Source organism: Tupaia chinensis, unplaced genomic scaffold, assembly GCF_000334495.1.
Source record: "Tupaia chinensis unplaced genomic scaffold, TupChi_1.0 Scaffold000152_1, whole genome shotgun sequence".
NCBI classification, from domain to species: domain Eukaryota; kingdom Metazoa; phylum Chordata; class Mammalia; order Scandentia; family Tupaiidae; genus Tupaia; species Tupaia belangeri.
The window spans coordinates 401,750-420,873 of record NW_006159623.1 but is presented as its reverse complement, the minus strand read 5'-3'; the positions used below and the strand labels follow the sequence as shown (position 1 = coordinate 420,873).

The window sequence follows — 19,124 nt, the reverse complement described above, 5'->3', positions numbered from 1 at the left end:
TCCGTATTTCGCTTTCCCTCCTTATCTCTGTGCTGCAAATGTGCTGGGAGACATCGGACGAGCTAAGTTATACTAATGTGTTGACTTAAACTAATTAGCACACCTCATATAATAACAACCAGCATGATAGTTTCTGTGTCTTGTACACAAAAAATTCTAATTAGCATCCATGTTAATAACCAACTAAACGCATCTCTCATTCAGGTTTGAAGTTCAACTGGAGGTTACTTAACTTAAAACAAAATGTCTCTAAGAAGGAAAGTCCAAGTCAGCAGTCAGCCTTTGAATGTCTTTTTTATTTTTTTTTTTGAGATGTTTTTGCTATAGGGTGCGTGCGCTCGCCAGGGAGACAGAGAGAGACAGAGAGATAGAAAGCGAGAAATCACCCCTTCAGGGGGGATGACCACACTGCAATCCCTTCTCCTCCATTCTCCTCTGGGATCCTGGGCACGCACGTACATGCGCCTGGCATGAGTTTAAGCCACCGGGTCTGGGATTCGAACAGCGGTCAACTACATGGGATTTCAGTGACAGCCATTACACTAACTGCTGGTCCCTGGATTTCTTTTATTTATTTATTTATTTATTTATTTATTTTTGGAGAGGCTTTTGCTATAGGGCACATGAGCTCTCCATACAGACAGAGAGAGACAGAGAGACAGAAAGCGAGAAATCACCCCCCAGGGGGGATGGCCACGCTGCAATCCCTTCTCCTTTCTCCTCTTGGGATCTTGGGCACGCACGCACATGCGCCCGGCGTGAGTTTTAAGCCACTGGGTCTGGGATGCGAACTGTGGTCGGCTATATGGGAGTCCAGCCATTACGCTAACTGCTGGTCCCTCTCTTTTTTAAAAGGTAAGCTTTCCTAGTACTCTGTCAATCAACAAATATGCATTCTTAGCAAAGCTCTACGCCAGCTGCAGTGCACGATACAAACATTTGTAAGAAATGAATTGTTGCTCCAACAAGGCAGCTAGGAAGAGGCAAGGTACATAACTGAGAAGTTGAAAATAAAAGAGGCAGGAAGGTGATACATTAGGCTAGTATTTCTTGAGACTGTTCTCCTAATAACGTCTGAACCAAATAAATTCATACTTAGCATTCCATATAGTTCTTGTCAAATTACATTTTTATGGATAAAGAAATTATATCTTAAAAATGTTAACTAACTTGGCCATGACTAAATAGTAAAAATATGATCATGCTGAAATTCACTTTTTCATTTATTCAGTAAATATTTATTGAACATGTATATTAAAAGGAGGCAGGATCATTTGAGACTGGGATGACTTAGGGAAGTCTAATGGAAAAGGGGGGTTTGAGTTAAATTTTGATGAGGGGACATTGAGAAGGCAGAAAGGGAAAGGAAGGGGGCTTATGAGCAGGGAAGTGGGCCTGGGCCTGGGTGGACGACTTGTGCTGACAATGAGGAATAAAGCATTGACCATTGACATGGAGGCTGAATTATGAAGGACCCTGAATGCCAGAGTGGCTAGTTCAAACTTTATCTTGTCCATCATGAAAATCAAACAATGGAAGTTTAGCTCGATGGCCATGTGCATGACGCTTTGGTAGCCAAAGGAGAAGAGCTGGGCCATTACTGCACTCCACTGGGTAAAGTGGTCTTTTAGTCACCAACTTAGCAGCCATGGGAAACACGGAAAGCTGAAACAACGTTGACTGAACTTTTATGTAAGAGGTTGGGTTAGTGCCTTACCATAAGAAACTGTGTCAAAGATGAGATTTCTGAAAGTCTAGAGGAGGAGTCACAAAATCAAATGTCTTTGGGAGTCAGAACGGTAAATAAAACCTCGAGTATGGCGGGTATGGGGTAGAAACCAGCAGAGAAAGGCAGGAAACTGAGATGCCTTTGCCCTCTCTAGGGGCGTTCAGGTTTTAAACACAGAGCTGCTAGTGGGAGGAGGCCGCCTAGACCTATCTGAGGGGTGGACTCGGTTGGAGCTTGCCTCTGAATTTCACTCCTTGATGTGAACTGCCGATGATAAATCTGACAAGATTTGCAAGCAGTTTCCCTGTTCAAACCGGAATGAGGTTCTGATGGCACACGATCTCAGCAAGGAAACATGATTGCCCTGTTTAAGGTGAATGGCAATTGCAGGTATGCAGTAACCCACGTCGGTAGCACTGCCCGGCTGTTGACTGTTCAGATATGGCTCTGTCCCAAAGCAGTCTTAGCCTGTGCCATAGTTTTATTTTTGTGTGAAAATTAAAACAAAGACCAGCAAAGAAAAACAATTAGCATAGCATGTATACATACATACATTTATAAAGGAGCATATACAATGGCCAACGTGATAATAACTGATAATAATTAGAGTATAACAAAGAAAGGCAATAGAAACCTTTTCATATTCTACCGTGGAAACTGAGATTAAAAACAACAATAACAACAAAACACAGGCTGGTCTTCTAGCTTCTAGGTTAAGGGAACTGGATCCCACGTGGCTGACCATGGTTTGAACCCTGGCATGGGCAACTTGAAAAACACATCAGTTTATGGATGCCCAGAATTCTGACAGGATGGAAAACCAGAGGAGAAGGGATTGTGGTATGACCACACCTCATCGGTGGGTGTTTTTTCCCTCTCTCTTTCTCTGTCTCTGGTAAGCATATGTACCCTCTGGCATTAAAAATAAAATAAAGCCAGGGCCAACTCCATGGCACAGCGGTAATGCTCTGTTCAGAAGCCTGATCCCACAGGGCGACTACGGTTTGAATCCCTGGCCTGGTCAGCCTGAAACATACAGGACACATGTGCAAATGCCCCAAATCTGACTGGCTGAAAGATTGGAGGGCTGTGGCACAACCAGACTCTCCTGTGGAGAGAGCTCATCTCTCTTTCTCTCTCACCCTCACTCTCAACATGCATACACTTGTGACCTACTATGAATAAAGAAATAAGTTAAACAAAATCCAAAACCAATCATGACAAAAACCGACAACTAATAGCCTTAAGACTCTATCAATGATTCAAATATCTTATTTTTCTGATACTGTCTAAAATAATCACAATACCACAAAGATACAATGTCATATTTTTGTGAATTGAGTTTGTAAAAGAGTGTTTGACATAGAAAAAGGAGAAATGGATTTGGGCTCACTGACTTGGTAAATCCGTTCATATCTTGGAGCTTGGGTTTTTTCTTCTTCCAAATCAAGAGATTTTAGGTTGAATTTGGCCTGCTGAGATGTTCTGTTTGGTCTTTATTTTTTTCATTGTTGTTTTGTTTCTTTTAGTTGTTTTTAAGCCAGAAGGTGCATGTACTCACTGGAGAGAGAGACAGGAAGAAGGAGAAAGTACTCCCACGAGGAGTGTGGCCATGCTGCAATCCCTTCTGCTTGCTTTCTCCATCCTGAGGGGATTCTGAGCATGCACATACATGCACCTGGGGTGTGTGTGTGTGTGTGTGTGTGTGTGTGTTAGGGACTTGCTGTGCTGTGATCCTCCTACCTCAGCTTCCTGGGTAGCTGAGATTACAGGTGTGCACTACCCCACCCAGTTCTTTAGGGTGGCCTCAGCATGCTGGAATAGAGCCATCGATCAGAGCAGGCCACCATTGTTAGCACTTTACCATATTTTATTATTGTAAATAGTTCATTTATTACAGTAAATGAAATTTCTTATGCATTTTATGCAAAACATGGTTATCTGGCCTTGCCTGAAAAATCAGATCTGGGAGGGATCAGGACCACCGAAGATCCTCTGCCCAGACTTCACCTGCCTGTCTCCCCTAGATCTAGCCAGGAGTCAGGGTAAGCCAATCAGCAGCCATCTATATTTGAGTTCTGAGTGGGCCCCATTCAGAGACCAGGACCACCAAAGATGCTCTGCCCAGACTTCACCCTCCTCCCCCCCAGATCTAGAGCCAGGTTAGAGCACCCTACTACTTCTGTCTTTCTACATAAACTTTTAATTTTTTTTTTTTAATTTGAACTTCTTAGCTCACTGCCACTCTTTTTAATTCTTGCCTCCCCCCTGCCCCATAGGATAAGCCAGTCAGCGGCCGTCCGTACTCGAGTTCCGAGTGGCCACATTCGTTTGGTGCACTAGCGTGCTGCGCAGCTTTCATTTTTTGACAAAAAATGTTTTGTTTGTCTTCGTCTTTTTTGTCCGTTTGTTTGTTTGTTCCTTTTCCTTTTCTTTTTACCTTTCTCACTTTTCTGCTCAGCCTCCACACACTAATTTTCTTGACAGGTCTAGGTGCTCAGTAGCTAAATATCTGAATACTTTCAGGGTACATTACTCCTCAATTTTCATTGAATCAGCTGCAAAGGGAGAAAAACAATACCGCTTTCCCCCCCCTATTTTTAAAATTTATTATTATCATAATCTTGTTTATATTACATTGAATCACATATAACTTTGCAGTGTATTACATTTCTTTTTCCAGAAGGAATACCATGTATGTCAGTTAATACAAAGACGCTAACATCCACATCATCATCCAATAGCTTTTCATTATGTTTTCCAAATTATTATTATTATTCCAATTATTTTTTAAAACATTCAATCACTATTTATCATTTTGCTTATAAAAAGACTTTACCCAACATGAAATACTTCTCAGATCAGTCCAGTTGAGAATACTATATAAGTCAATAGGTAATAAACCATTTCTGTGTCCCACTAATGTCATGCCTCTCTATTTGTTCTCTTGCTATCCTTCTCCACACTCTTCCCTTCTCCCACCCTGTTCCACACTGTCTTCATCATCACTATTTTCACTGCTTTTATGCCCTCCAATATGTCGATCTCTACCATAAAGTGCAGATAGTCAGTATATATTAAGTGAATACATACAGTATCTTTCTTTCATATCCTGGCTTGCTTCACTCAGCAATAGATCCTCTATATCCAACCACTTTCTATCAAATGCCAGGGTCTTGTTGAAAAACAGTACTGTTCAGAGGCTGCACATCACCTCCTCCTGTGTACCTCTGAAAGTTAAGATTATCTCCAAAAACTAAGTAAAAGCGAATAATCCATCAGATGACCAGAAACCATCACACAGGCACAAGAAATATGAGAAACAAAGAAAATATCTCTCCTTTAAGGGAAAAGAATAACTCATCTTTCTCCACAGAAAATATAAGGGAACTCATGCAAATGAATGACAAAGCTAACAGAGATGCAAGAGAAGAGAGACAATGAACTCCAAAAGGTGCAGGAGAAAAGAGATGAGTTTCAGGAGGTGAGGAAGTTCCTGCACGATCGAAAGAGGAGATGTATGTTATAAAAAAGAATCAAACAGAACTGTTAGAGATGAAGGAAATCCAAACCTCACTTGAAAGTATCCAAACAGATTAGATCATGCAGAAGATTGAATCTCAGATGTAGAAGATGGAACCTCTGACCTAGAAAAATTCACCAAGAAGAGTGAGAAAATAACCCCCCAAAATGCGAATAGCATATGAGTAATACTAGATAACATTAAACACCCAAACATACAGATCATTGGTATCCCAGAAGGTGAATAAACTAATACGGGCATCGATAATCTGTTCCATGAAATCCTGGAGGAAAACTTTCCAAACCCAGAGAGGCCCTCAAATATCCAGACCCAAGAAATACAAACGACCCCACATAGATTCAACCCAAGATCCTCCCCAAGGTACATCGTAGCCAGATTGACAAAAGCCAGAGAGACAAGATACTAAAATTGGCAAGAGAGAAACACCAAGTTATTTTCAAAGGCTATCCCATCAGGATTATATTGGACTTCTAGTTGGAAACAATGCAAACAAGAAAAGAATGGGAAAGTATATATAAAGTGTTAAGTGAAAAACAATTTCAACCAAGAATACTATATCCAGCAAGATTATCCTTCATATAGGAAGAAAGGCTAGAAACATTCTCAGATAAACAAAACCTGAAAGAATTTACTACCACCGGACCAGCTCATCAAGAAGTGCTGAAGGAAGTCCTATAACAAGAAAACTAAAAACAGACAGACATAAAGAGAACAAAAAATTACCAAGAAAAAGGCCAGCGAAATAGTAGGGACAAATTCAGAAATATCCATAGTAATGTTGAATGTTAACTTCCAGGATTTAAATGGAAAGATCAGACCACAGTAATGTTGCAAATTCAATAGAAGAGATATAATTTACATGGGTCTAAACTATTGAGATAGAATTTTTTGACTTTACTGATTTTCTTCAATGCTTTGATTTCCATATTAAAGGATTTTTGTCTTCTATTTAACTGTTGACAGGTTTATCTACCTACTATTTGAACTAAGTACTATCCTTTTTCCTGGCTCCAAGTTTTAAGCAAATTTCTCTTAACATTTTAAAATTTTGATCTACTAAAAATAAAACTTTTTTTTGAAATTAAAAAATGCATAAAAATAACCTATGAATACCTTTTAAATGACTGCAGTAAGCTATATAGCCCCAGCGAGGTGCTACTTTATAGTAGGTTCACTTTATTCACTGAGGTTTACTGTCAAAGTCAGACATGTATTCATAGATACATATATATCAGCTGTGCTTGCTGTTGAAAGTTTTTAACTTAATTAAGATCTTTAGTGAATCAATAAAATGTGGGGAAAAAAAGGCATGGAAAACAACTGTAGATACCAGAGACAGTGTGGGATAAGGGAGGAAACTGGCCGAGAGTGAGAGGTAGGGAATCAAGGGGAAAAATAAAAAAAGAAAAATATATAAGAAACAAGACAGAAAATTATTTGCTGCTGATAACATGTATGGTAATATCCTTGACTGAGCTAATACATAATGTATTCTGGATGGAAAATCTAATTTTGTATACTGTATTGATGTACAATGAGTGACTATAAATAAATTAATTAAAACAAAAAATATTATATAAAAAAATCAGATCTGGCAAGAGTATGACAATAACTGGTTGGCACTAAGTTATAGCGCCTCCTTGTGACATGGCTGAAACTAAAATATTAGAGGATATAGAAACATGGAAAATGGTCATAGATACTGGATACAGTGTGGGGAGAGAGTGAGAGAAAGACATTAAGGAGAAAATAGAGAGGCAAGACATTCATGGGACACAGAAATGGATGATAATATGTATCGTATCCCCAACTGAACTGGTGTGAAATGTATTTATGTTGGAAAATTCACTTTACAAGCTAAGTGTTGTGTAGTGATTTATATATATATAAAAAATATATGACCATCCCCCCTGGGGGGTGATTTCTTGCTTTCTGTCTCTCTGTCTCTGTCTGGCCCTATAGCGAAAATCTCTCTTAAAACAATTAATTCTGGTCCCAAAAAGTTAAAAAAATTTTAAAATTAAAAAATAAAGGGAACCAGTAGTATATATATATATATGTGTGTGTGTATATATATATACACACACACACATATATATATATATACTACTGGTTCCCTTTATTTTTTAATTTTAAAATTTTTTTAACTTTTTGGGACCAGCAGTTAGTGTAATGGCTATGTTGCTGGACTCCCACGTAGTTGACCGTGGTTCGCGTCCTGGACCCGGTGGCTTCAAACTCATGCCGGGCGTGTGTGCGTGCGTACCCAAGATCCCTAGAGGAGAATGGAAGAGAAGGGATTGAGGCGTGGCCATCCCCTCTGGGGGGTGATTTCTCACTTTCTGTCTCTCCGTCTCTCTCTGTCTGTCTGGCGAGCGCACGCGCCCTATAGCGAAAACCTCTCAAAAAAAAAAAAGAAAATTTAACTTTTTATTATTATTTTTTTTTGCTTAAACCCTACAAATTAAAGTTTTATGATAAGAATGCTTTCTTTCTTTGATGAAACAAGGTCCATGTTCTAAGATTTCAGTCTTGTGTAATGATGATAATCTTCGGTTATTATATTCAGGTATTCTGAAGTCCACAAATAAGGAATTAATATGCCTACTGGTGCTAGGCTAGGTAACATGCCTGTATATTCCTCTCATCTTTCTTCTCCTCCTCCCCTCTCTGTTTTTTAGAGGAGTGGGATTTGGATATTGAAGCACAATAACAACTTGAAAACACCAGACAAACAGAGCTTTAAAACAGAATTTTCCAGAGCATGGAAAATAAATTTCCATTTATAAATAAATTATATTTTCTCTATAATTAACCAATGTTAGAAATATTTGTGCTTTAACATTTATCTGGTAGAGTATACTATATATATTCAGGCTAATATTAATAAAATTAGTTTGCATACTCTAAGCACAAACTACTGCCATTTGGGCAAAGAGGGTGTGGTCTGGTGGTTACCCAGTGTCAGACTTCATCATGGAATAACCATATAATGGAAAACGAGTGTCTCCATGTAAAGTGAATATATTCACATTCCTGTGGGAAGGATGTGTGATGTCATGGTCTAGAGCATGGGCTTGGGAATCAGGTTGCCTGGGTTGGGAGGGTGTCCTCATTGCTTCCTTGTTGTATTACTTTAAAAAGATACTTAATTCCTCTGTCTCTGTTCAAAAGTCTCTGTTCAAAAATGGGAATAATAGTAGTTTCTATCTCAAAATGCTATGGTGAGGACTTGATTCACAGGTCGAATGTCCCTAATGCAAAATGCTTGGGACTAGAAATGGTTTGAATTTCAGATATTTTTGGATTTTGGAACATTTGTATATATATAATGAGATATTGTGTGGCTGCAACCCAAGTCTAACCATGAAATTCACTTACGTTTTATATACACCTATGCACACAGTCTGAAGCTAATTTTATACAGTATTTTTGTGTTGTAGCATTTGGACTGCAACTTGCCACATGTCAGGTGTGAAATTTTCTACTTGTGGAATCTTGTTGGCACTCAAAAAATTTCACATGTTGGGACATTATGGATTTTGAATTTTCAGATTAGGAATGCTCAATTTGTATGTAAAATTCAAGCATTAAACTTACACCATAGTAAGCATTCAGAAAATATGATTATGGATAATGAGGATAAAGACTATGAGTTTTGAGTTGGTCATATTTCACTAATATTGAGTGGAGACTTATAGAATTGAAATATGTAATTTCCTTTTATCAATGGACCATCAGCTGTGTCCGTACATGTAGTCTGTGAAAGACCTAATTGCAGAGGGAGAGTGAATGTTAACAATCTGGGCCCGTAGAGTGTGTGCTGACATCAGTGGCAATGATCTGGCCAAACAGCCTAGAATATTCCAATCTAATTAGACCAGACTATGGCCTAGACTAGATCATATCTAAAATTTCTTCTCCTTGAATTCCTTTTTCTGTGGTTTCTGTGATAAAGATTGAACAGGAAATTAATTCTGCTCCTAAAGTCATCAACACTTCTCTGAGAGGATGCAGAGAGATCTATGTTGCTCTTGACAGAAAATTATTACTTTCTACAGCAGGTTGTGCCATTAGAGAGAGTTTTACCTCTACAAAGATTAGAAAATTGATCTTGCAGCCCAGTAAACACAGTGAGATCAGACATAAGGCTACTGTGTGTGTGTGTTTGGTTTTTGTGATGCAAGGAAAGGTGTTTGAAAAACTACATTCCGGTCTAGTCCTGTCACCAACTTGGGCAGATCTCTACCTGCTTCTCATTGCATTTGTTCAAATTTATTAGAAGAGCTGAGATAGTTGATTTTCAATATTCAATTAGTGTACATTTCTACTGTTTGATTGATGTTTATTACTTAAACAGTGATGCAGTGGTAAACCAGCTTTCCATAGAAGGAAAAAAGCTCTGCTTTGCAGACTTGGCTGATTTCAAAAGTAAATACTTTCATTGAGGTTGATTTCAAACTACATACATGATGCCACAGAGCGTGGTTTTGGAAAGAGATGCCGACAATTAGCTCTTGGGAGCCAGAATAAGATGACCCTTCATATCACCGCAAACATTAAACTTTCAAATTTGGGTGTTTGATACAACATATGAATTTAGTCCCAGACTTACCAGACTTTGAAAAACTGATCTTTGATTTAAATAACATTATCATCAGACAAACTGTGTAGTAGCTGTTGTATATTCTGCTTTTGTTTGGTTTTATGCAAGTTGGTACTTACTTCAAGAGAAATATCTTCTTAAGGTGGTATAATTATTAATGTGTCTGTAAGGAATTTTTTTCTATTTTTGGGAGAATGAAACATAAAATTTGCCATTTTAATCATTTAAAATTATACAATTCAGTGGCATTAACTATGGTTATGACCTTGGGCTCATGAAGTTTTAAAAATATACTTTTTGTGGATTATAAAACAAATGTATATTCCTTATAAATGTTTTGAAAATACATAGAAGGTAAAGAAGAAAAATTTAAGAAACCATCTGTAATCCTCAGCCCTCAGAGATAATCACAATGAACATTTCAGCATTATCAAAATGATATATTACTCTAAAGGATTGTCTGAATAGTTTGGTATCCCAGAGACTGCCAACCTGGTCTTCATTCCACGGTCTACTCCCAGCCTCAGTCAGCCTGGATCAGAGGCATGTGTGAGTCCCGGGCACGTACAGGGAGGCCTCAGGATGCTAATCTGCCACTTGCTTATGTGGGTCCAGCATCACATATTACTGCTACACCACTGGCTGTATTTTCTTTTTAATTTAAATTTTTTTCTATTAATGAAATAGACAAAGACAGAAACAGAGAGCAAAGGGCAGCACACCCAGTAGGCTCTTGATGTGGTTATCCAGCCCCTGTCACTAGCTAATCATTAGGTAACCCTAGATCATGGGCATGCACATGCCTGGTGTACCCAGGGAGGTCTCCATGCAAAACCAGAAACTGCCCATGTGGGTCAGCCTTGCAGAACATTGTGTTTTACTATTGTGCCACCATGTGGCCCCCCAACTGCAATGCAACTATTTTAAAAACAGTGAAGAGCTGTGAGGCTTGGCCAAATTCAGAATAGGTGACTAAGATGATGCTGTCTGTGGCAGTTTAATCTTGAGAACTGATCTCATAGGATCTTTGAACGTGTCAGATCACAAGCAGGCAGTGATCTGCACAGAAGAAATGCATGTGGCTAATAAACAAATGAAACACATTCTCTACTAGAAAAAAATAATCAGTGGGGAAATGAATTGGCAAAAAGTTTCTTAAAGGTCTCTACATTGGTGGTGACGGTGGGAGGCTTTTTAATGTGCTCACGTGCAATGCTGGCAATGATTCTATAAGGAGGTTATTACTCTCGTATTGCAGAGGAGAAAGCTGAACTCATCTTAGGTCTCACGGCTTGTGAGTGACAAAGCTGGGATCAAACACAGATGTTAATGCTTACCAAGTCCTCCACAGCCTCAGTGAGTATGTAACCCCAGGCAGATTAGACGCCATTTTGAAATTTCTGGTAATGCAAAGCTGAATCTGACATCTTCTCCATGCACCTGTGAGGTAGAGGTTGTGCCTGGGCTGGGCCTTCATGGGACTATATAGCCATCGGACGCTTCTCTAAGATACCATGTTTCATGTTGGGCTTTCAGGAAGGAAGCATGAAGACCAGAAGGGAATTGATTTATTGTGTAATTTCTATATGCCTGCCACTTTAAGTTTAGAAATTTATTTAACCCTAATAATGCTAGGATATAGGTCTCTTTTTCCCCCTTGGGGAGGCATTTTAGAGATAACAAAACTGAAACTCAAGAGAAAAATGTCTCTTCTAGTTCACATATTCAGTTCAATGGCAGTCAAACTGCGATTCAGATGTAAATCTGTAGACTTCAAAACCCTGTCTCTTTCCAAGGCTGTGCAGTCTCCTCAAAAGGAAAATGAAGTTTCTAATCTCTTCAACCCATTGACATTTGAGGTTGTCTGTTCCCATATGCCTCACGGACAGTGTTTGTCTTCATAGTGTTCTTGTGTACCCAGGGTGATGCCTTCAAATAGCTTTCTGAAGATCTTCTTTATTGTCCCAGATGAGCCTAATACTTTCCAATAAAACTCTTATCCTTTGAAGATAGGATTCTTTGAGAATTTTGAAAACAAATTGTAGTTGGAATGGTAGAGGAATTTTTAAAAAATTAAATATTTCTATACATACTTGGTTCTCTGTTTGTGGTTTTACAAACTTAAAACTAGAATACAAAGAAAAAGCCAAAAACCCCCAAAGCCTAACTCTAAGTGCCTGTTTATAAGGAACTCAAAGAAACCTAACCTAAAACCAAACCTATGTTTCTAGATTAAAAGGAACTTAAAACCAGAACTTCTAACACTGACACGACAAGCATGACTTAGTGCAATTTACAATCCCTTTACAATCCCATTTACAATCCCATTTTCCCTTAACTAAGGTGAGAAATCCTGAGTTCTGAATAAAATGTGTTTCCAACTACAGCAAGAACTTCCAAGACTTTCCTAGCATTGCTCAGTGTCTCTGGTTGCTTAAATTCCTTTCTTCAGCTTGAGTGACATGCAAGCCTCAAAGCTGGCCAGTTCTATGCAGTAAACATATGCTCAAAATGTACTTATATCAGAAGTTCCTGAATACATCAAAGTATGTGAGCTCAGTCTTGTTTTTGCTTAAGTTTTTCATGATAAACAAAATGCCCCCCATGGGACACTGGAGGGCTTTTCTATGTTAGAGACACCCTATCATTGAGATACTAAAAAAATCTTTTATAATTAGATCTTTTTTTGTTTTGTTTTGGAGAGGTTTTCGCTATAGGGCACGTGCGCTCGCCAGACAGATAGACAGAGACAGAGAGACAGAAAGCGAGAAATCACCCCCCCAGGGGGAATGGCCATGCCACAATCCCTTCTCCTCCATTCTCCTCTCGGGATCTTGGGCACGCACGCACACGTGCCCGGTGTGAGTTCTAAGCCACCGGGTCCGGGACACAAACCGTGGTCGACTACATAGGAGTCCAACGACATAGCCATTACGCTAACTGCTGGTCTCTATAATTAGATCTTAATTGTAAAAACCAGCAAACAAAACCTTATAGCAAAGAGGCAACATTCCATTCTCAGCTGTTTTTTGTTTGTTTTCAGGTCTGAGACCTGTTAACTCACAATTTCAGGTCTGGATCCACTGGTTTTACTTCCCTCTCCTGGAGCGTACTTTTCCAGGGCATGAACTGTGTTTGAAATATCTGCTGGATGCTCCTCCTTGTGGTCAAAGCCTGCGTTCTTCTCCTCATCTTCTAGAAGCCAGCTGATCTTCAAGAAACTCTGGGCAGCACCAGGAAGGAACTTGGAGTTTACTCTTGCTCTGGCCAATAACAGCTCTTCCAGCCAAGTGACCTGCTCTTTCTTCTCAAGTGCTACGTTAGAAGGTTTCTGTTTCAGAATCTGTTTCACTGAAACCCACATCTGAGGGTCAGCAAGTGACCACAACATTCTCTGTGACTCTTAAGATAACACCACTCTCTCACCTTCTTAGCTTCATCTTCTCTCCCTATTTTCTTTTTAAAGTTTACTTATTATTTATCGAGGTGTGTGGGGAGTGAGAGAGAGAGAGAGAGAGAGAGAGAGAGATGTGTCCTTGACAGGGTCCCATCATGCTGTGACCATCCTATCTAAGCAGCTTTCCAGAGAGCCACGCCTGTGGGCATGATAGGAATGTGCAGTCTGACCTGGAATCTGACCCCAGAACTTCCGCTATGGCTCCAGCGCCATGCAGCAGTGCCCTATGACCTGCTCTACCGTAGCTGGGCCTGCATCCTATCTTGATGTTGACTCATTTACCTTGATAACTTCTGTTATGTTAACTTACTCCTATCCTGATGCCTTTCACACTTTGGAAGATAGTAAGTGCTACCTCAGAAGTTCTAAATGGTCCTCAGTTTATTCCTGTGAAGTCGTGATCATTCTTTATATAGAGTAAACATACCCAAGACAACTTTGAATTCACTATATTATCAACATCTTACCACCCATATACTGTCTGAGCGTTCTGTAAACAGAATATACTTTTATTTCGTAATGTCAGAAGATGCATGCACATACATGAGAGAGAGAAAAGAGAAAGAAAGGAGGGAGAGAGAGAGAGAGAGAGAGAGAGAGAGAGAGAGAGAGACCATCCCAGTTGGGGCCTGGCCATATTGCAAACTTTTTTTCCTTCAATTCATCTTGTCGAAATCCTGGACACATGAACACACACCCAGCCGTGTGTTTCAAGCTCTGAAGCTGGGACTTGAATTCTGGTCAGCTGTGTGGGATCCAGTGTCCTCTGCGTAGTACTTAATGGAGAGAGAAAAGAGAAAGAAAGAAGGGAGAGAGAGAGAGAGAGAGAGAGAGAGAGAGAGAGAGAGACCATCCCAGTTGGGGCCTGGCCATATTGCAAACTTTTTTTCCTTCAATTCATCTTGTCGAAATCCTGGACACATGAACACACACCCAGCCGTGTGTTTCAAGCTCTGAAGCTGGGACTTGAATTCTGGTCAGCTGTGTGGGATCCAGTGTCCTCTGCGTAGTACTTAATGGCTATGCTACAAAGTTGGCCCTACCTGGGTTATGTTGTTCTTTCCTTACAGTGAGGACTTGATAAATATTTACTGATGACAAACATCTTAGGCTGAAGGCAAATTCGTAGAGGAAGCCTATATTTTCCATTCTTGCCTTTTTTTTTTAAGTGCCTGCTTTAAAAAAAAAAAAAAAAACTGTTCTACCATGTCACTAATGTAAACATAAAGATGTTTATTAATTAGAAGGATAATAAAATGATGGCTGAACTGAAATGCTTAAATATTTTTAAGGATTTGATTCATTTTAATCTAAGTTATTGTGAAACAAAATGCATGTGGGGACATGATTTACACTGATAGGAAGTGCGAAGATAAAGGTTTACAAGTGAGAAGGAAGAGTAAAACTGGCTTGAATTCAAGACTAAAGAATAGAATAAGAGATTTCCATGCATGAGATAACTAAGAATACACGTAACTTTTATTCTCTATTCTCCCTTTCCAACTTTTTCGGTAAAAATTTGACCTCGGGTCTTGAAGGCATTGATGACCCCAGGTAGATTCATGGCCTCCTATATGCATGGCCTTTGACCTGTAACTTTGTGGTCCTTGCCACTGCCAGCCTTGTGACTTGCTTTGGCCAGGTGCAGATGGCAGAAGTGATTCTGTGACAGTTCTGAGTTTAGACCCCAAGAAGCTTTGGTGTTTCTGCTTCTCCTCGGTGGTGACCATGAGACTGAATTAGTGACACCCTCTATGTAAAGAGTACATAGAACAGACGGGGTCATTCCAGCTATCATAGATCACTAATTCCCCCTTGACCTGCCATCTCACCAGACATGAGTGAGCGGAGTCCAAATGTCACCTGCCAGCGTGCACATTCATGAAAAATAATAAATAGTTGTTTAAAGTCTTTTGAGGCAGTTTGTTACACAGCAATAGCTCACTGCTTCATATCCTCTGTTGTCACTAGTAGGGTAAGATGAGAATAGCCTTTCCCAGGGACAATTACATTTTAACTGGTGGCAACTCCTTGAACTATTGGGTTGACAGAAAAGTCATGAAGTATTTTTTTCTGTTTTTTTTTTTTTAAAATGCAAAAATGCATCATGACTTTTCTGACAGCCAACTAAAAGAAAGTAACTCTGCGAGGTCCTTCGGGCCCAGTAAGGCAGCAAGGGCAACTGAGGTAGGGCAGTGGAATCTTCCTGGGACGATAGACCAATGCACTTCAGAGGTTATCACTAGAAATAAGAAACGGGAACTTTAGGGTAGGGGAGACGTCACCTAGGAAAGATCTCAGAATTCTGTCTCATAGACTTACAGACAGTTGTAACCACATCCCCACTTCCTGTTCTCACCCCCGAACCTTCCCTTCCACTCTCTCACTCCCTTCAGAGCCTCCTAGCAGAGCTCACAGCGGTACTCACCACTCACTCCTCTCAGGTTTTTCGCTGGAAGCCCTCTCTTTCTCCCCTCTCTTGACTCACTCCAGGTTTTGCATGCAGGGGGGTCAAACTCCTTTAATGTGAGGTGAGCCTCGAGTTTCCAATCCTGCCCAGGCATTACATTTAAGGGCTGTCTGGTTGGCTAAGGGGTTAGTATCCATGGCCTCTAATTTTCTTCTCTGCAAAATGGTGATGAGAAAAGGCATTTTGCAGAACTCCGTTCTTTTTATGGCTTAACTTCACAGTTAAGGAAAGAGAGTAGGAAAACAAAACAGAAGCTTATTGCTTTCAAGAAAGTTAGTCCATGGTTCTTTTGATCACGAGTGTAGGTACACTTTACTGAATAAGAACCCTCAAGTTATGGGTCAAAGCTTTAGTAAATATTAACCCTCCTTTTACTGTCCTTGTTTTTAACAGCCTGAGAAATGGAAGCAGATTTTCACATGCTGTCCACGGATCTAAAGTCACGTATGTGACTGGGGATGAGGCCATACATACAGTAACGGCTTGATTATCTAATTTTTTTTTTTTGTTTTTGGTAGGGGGATTACCTCCTACTCTGTATTCTGAATATGTAACAAAGTCATTCCTTTTCTTTTTTTCTTTTTTTTTTTCTTTCTATTTTTGGAGAGATTTTTGCCATAGAGTGCCAGTGCTGGCCAGAAAGACAGAGACAGAGAGACAGAAAGCGAGAAATCACCCCCTAGGGGAGATAGCCACACTGCAATCCTTTCTCCTCCATTCTCCTCTTGGGATCCTGGGCACATATGCACGTGCCAGGCGTGAGTTTAAGCCACTGGGTTCAGGACTTGAACCGCAGTCGACTACATGGGAGTCCAGTGATATAGCCATTACGCTAGCTGCTGGTCCCACAAAGTCATTCTTGACCAAGTAATGGCTTCTTGGCTCCTCAGGGAATCTCTGCCTGCTTGAGTCCACCTGCCTCCACTCCAGCTTCACCAGGTCCATCAGGGGGACCCAGAAGTCCTACAAGGTGTCCACCTCCGGCACCCGGCTGGCCTTCAGCAGCTGCTCCTACACGAGCCACCCAGTTCTCCTATCAGCTCCTCCAGCTTCTCCCCGGTGGGCAGCAGCAGCAGCTTTGGGGGTGGCCCGGGCACAGGCACGGGTCTGGGTCTGGGCTACGGTGGTGCAGGGGCATCAGCCCTCACGGTGAACCAGAGCCTGCCGAGCCCCCTTAAGCTGGAGATGGACCCCGACATCCAGGCCGTGCGCACCCAAGAGAAGGAGCTGATCAAGACCCTCGACAAGTTGGCCTCCTTCATCGACAAGGTGTGGTTCCTCGGGCAGCAGAACAGGACGCTGGAGACCAAGTGGAGCCTCCTGCAGCAGCAGAAGACGACCCGGAGCAGCCTGGACATGTTCGAGAGCTACACCCACACCCTGAGCCCGCAGCTGGACACCCTGGGCCGGGAGAAGCGGAGGCTGGAGGCGGAGCTCGGCAAGGTGCAGGGGCTGGTGGAGGACTTCAAGAACAAGTGCAGGATGGGATCAACAAGCTCCGGAGATGGAGAATGACTCCGTCCTCATCGAGAACGATGTGGATGAAGCGTACGTGAACAGGTGGAGCCGGAGTCTCTCCTGGAAGGGCTGCCCGACGAGATCAGCTTCCTCGCGAGCTGCAGTCCCAGATCTCGGACACGTGGGTGGTCCTGTCCACCGACAACGGCCGCTTCCTGGACTTGGACGGCATCATCGCCGAGGTCAGTGCCCAGGACGAGGAAATCGCCAACCGCAGCCGGGCTGAGGCCGAGAGCATGTAGCAAATCAAGTATGAGGAGCTGCAGACGCTGGTGGGGAAGCACGGGGTGACCTGCGGCGCACGGAGACTGGATCTCTGAGATGAACCGGAACATTAGCCGCTCCAGGCTGAGATCGAGGGCCTCAAGGGCCAGAGCGCTTCCCTGGAGGCTTCCATTGCTGATGCTGAGCAGCGCCCGGAGCTGGCCATTAAGGACGCCAACGCCAAGCTGGCCCCTAGAGGCGGCCCTGCAGCCGGCCAAGCAGGACGTGGCGCGGCAGCTGCGCGAGTACCAGGAGCTCATGAACGCCAAGTTGGCCCTGGACATTGAGGTACCACCTATTGCAAGCTGCTGGAGGGCGAGGAGAGCCGTCTGGAGTCTGGGGTGCAGAACAGGAGTGTCCATAGGAAGACCACCACTGGCTACTCAGGTGGGCTGACCTCAGCCTACAGGGGTCTCACAAGGCCTGGCCTCAACCAGGCCTGACTTCCTTCCAGCCCAGCCTCTGCTCTGGTGGAGGCGCCAGCCCCTTCGGCAGCACCAGCTCCACCAAGGCTGTGGTGAAGAAGATTGAGATGTGTCATGGGAAGCTGGTGTCGGAGTCCTCTGATGTCCTGCCCAAGTGAACGGCTGTCCCTCCTCAACTCCCCTCCTCCGGTGGCTACCCCAGGTGGGGGAAGCATCTGCAGGGGAACGTGGGGAACAAGACTCACCCAGGCTCAGCAGCCGACCTTCGGGAGGGCTCTACTGTCTGGGTCCCCCCTCTTGCCCATGCCCCCAGCTGAAAACCAATTTAATTGTATTTTCCAATAAAGCCTTAGCTGGCTCTGCCAAAAAACAAAACAAAACAAAACAAAAAACAAAACAAAAAAACCCCACCAAAAAACCCACATAAAACAAACAACAAACAAAAAGTCATTCTTACTTAGGCAACTCTTAATAAACCACATGCAAAAATCAAAGAATTTGAAATCCTTTTCTGGTCATCTCATCAGTCTGGAAGCCAGCCTATTCCAGACACTTCATAAGCCCGGCTTTTAGGAAAAAGCAGGGATAAGCTGCTCAGAGGGGAAGGCTGGCAGGAAAGTTGGGGTAATTTCAGTAACAATAAGCAAAGTAATGATGGCATATTCTGGAATAAAGAGCTCCACGCTCAGTGTCAGAATACCACTGGTTGTGGGGCTTGGTTCAAGTGACTTTATTACTCTCGTTCTCAGTTTTCTCTTACGTGAAGTGTGGGCTTGAGGTAAATCAGTGCTTCCCTAAACTGCGGTCTGTGGACAGTTTCTCTAGCCTATGTGAAAGCTGGGAAATACTGCGTTCAATTTCTAACCCTGAGATACCTTGGGGAAGGTTCGCATTAAATAAATCTCTTCAATTCTGTTAACTCAGGCTTAACAAAGTAGAGACCATGAAAACCTCTCAAGACCCTACAGGAAGAATCTCATGTTGGAATCGCAGAGACAGGCAATTATTTATTTCTTCTTTCTCTTTCTTTTTTCTTTCTTTCTTTCTTCTTTCTTTTTCCTTCTTCTTTTTTCTTTTTTTTTTTTTTTCTTCTTTCTCTCTTTTTCTTCCT

General features: G+C 41.7%; 1 protein-coding gene and 1 pseudogene across 2 annotated transcripts in view; one reads left to right on the top strand and one right to left on the bottom strand.

Annotated features, from left to right (window-relative positions):
• Nucleotides 1–13,305, bottom strand: part of GRAMD2B (GRAM domain containing 2B) — a 154,660-nt gene extending 141,355 nt beyond the window's left edge. For both annotated transcript variants that reach the window (XM_014586637.2, XM_006145522.3), the window contains exon 1: nucleotides 12,944–13,305. In XM_014586637.2, coding sequence (XP_014442123.1) covers nucleotides 12,944–13,071 — 128 coding nt within the window. In that variant the 5' untranslated portion in view covers nucleotides 13,072–13,305. The remainder of the gene's footprint in view (nucleotides 1–12,943) is intronic.
• A 2,131-nt stretch (nucleotides 13,306–15,436) lies between these two features.
• Nucleotides 15,437–18,171, top strand: LOC102502902 (keratin, type II cytoskeletal 8 pseudogene; annotated as a pseudogene).
• The last annotated feature ends 953 nt before the right edge of the window (nucleotides 18,172–19,124 follow it).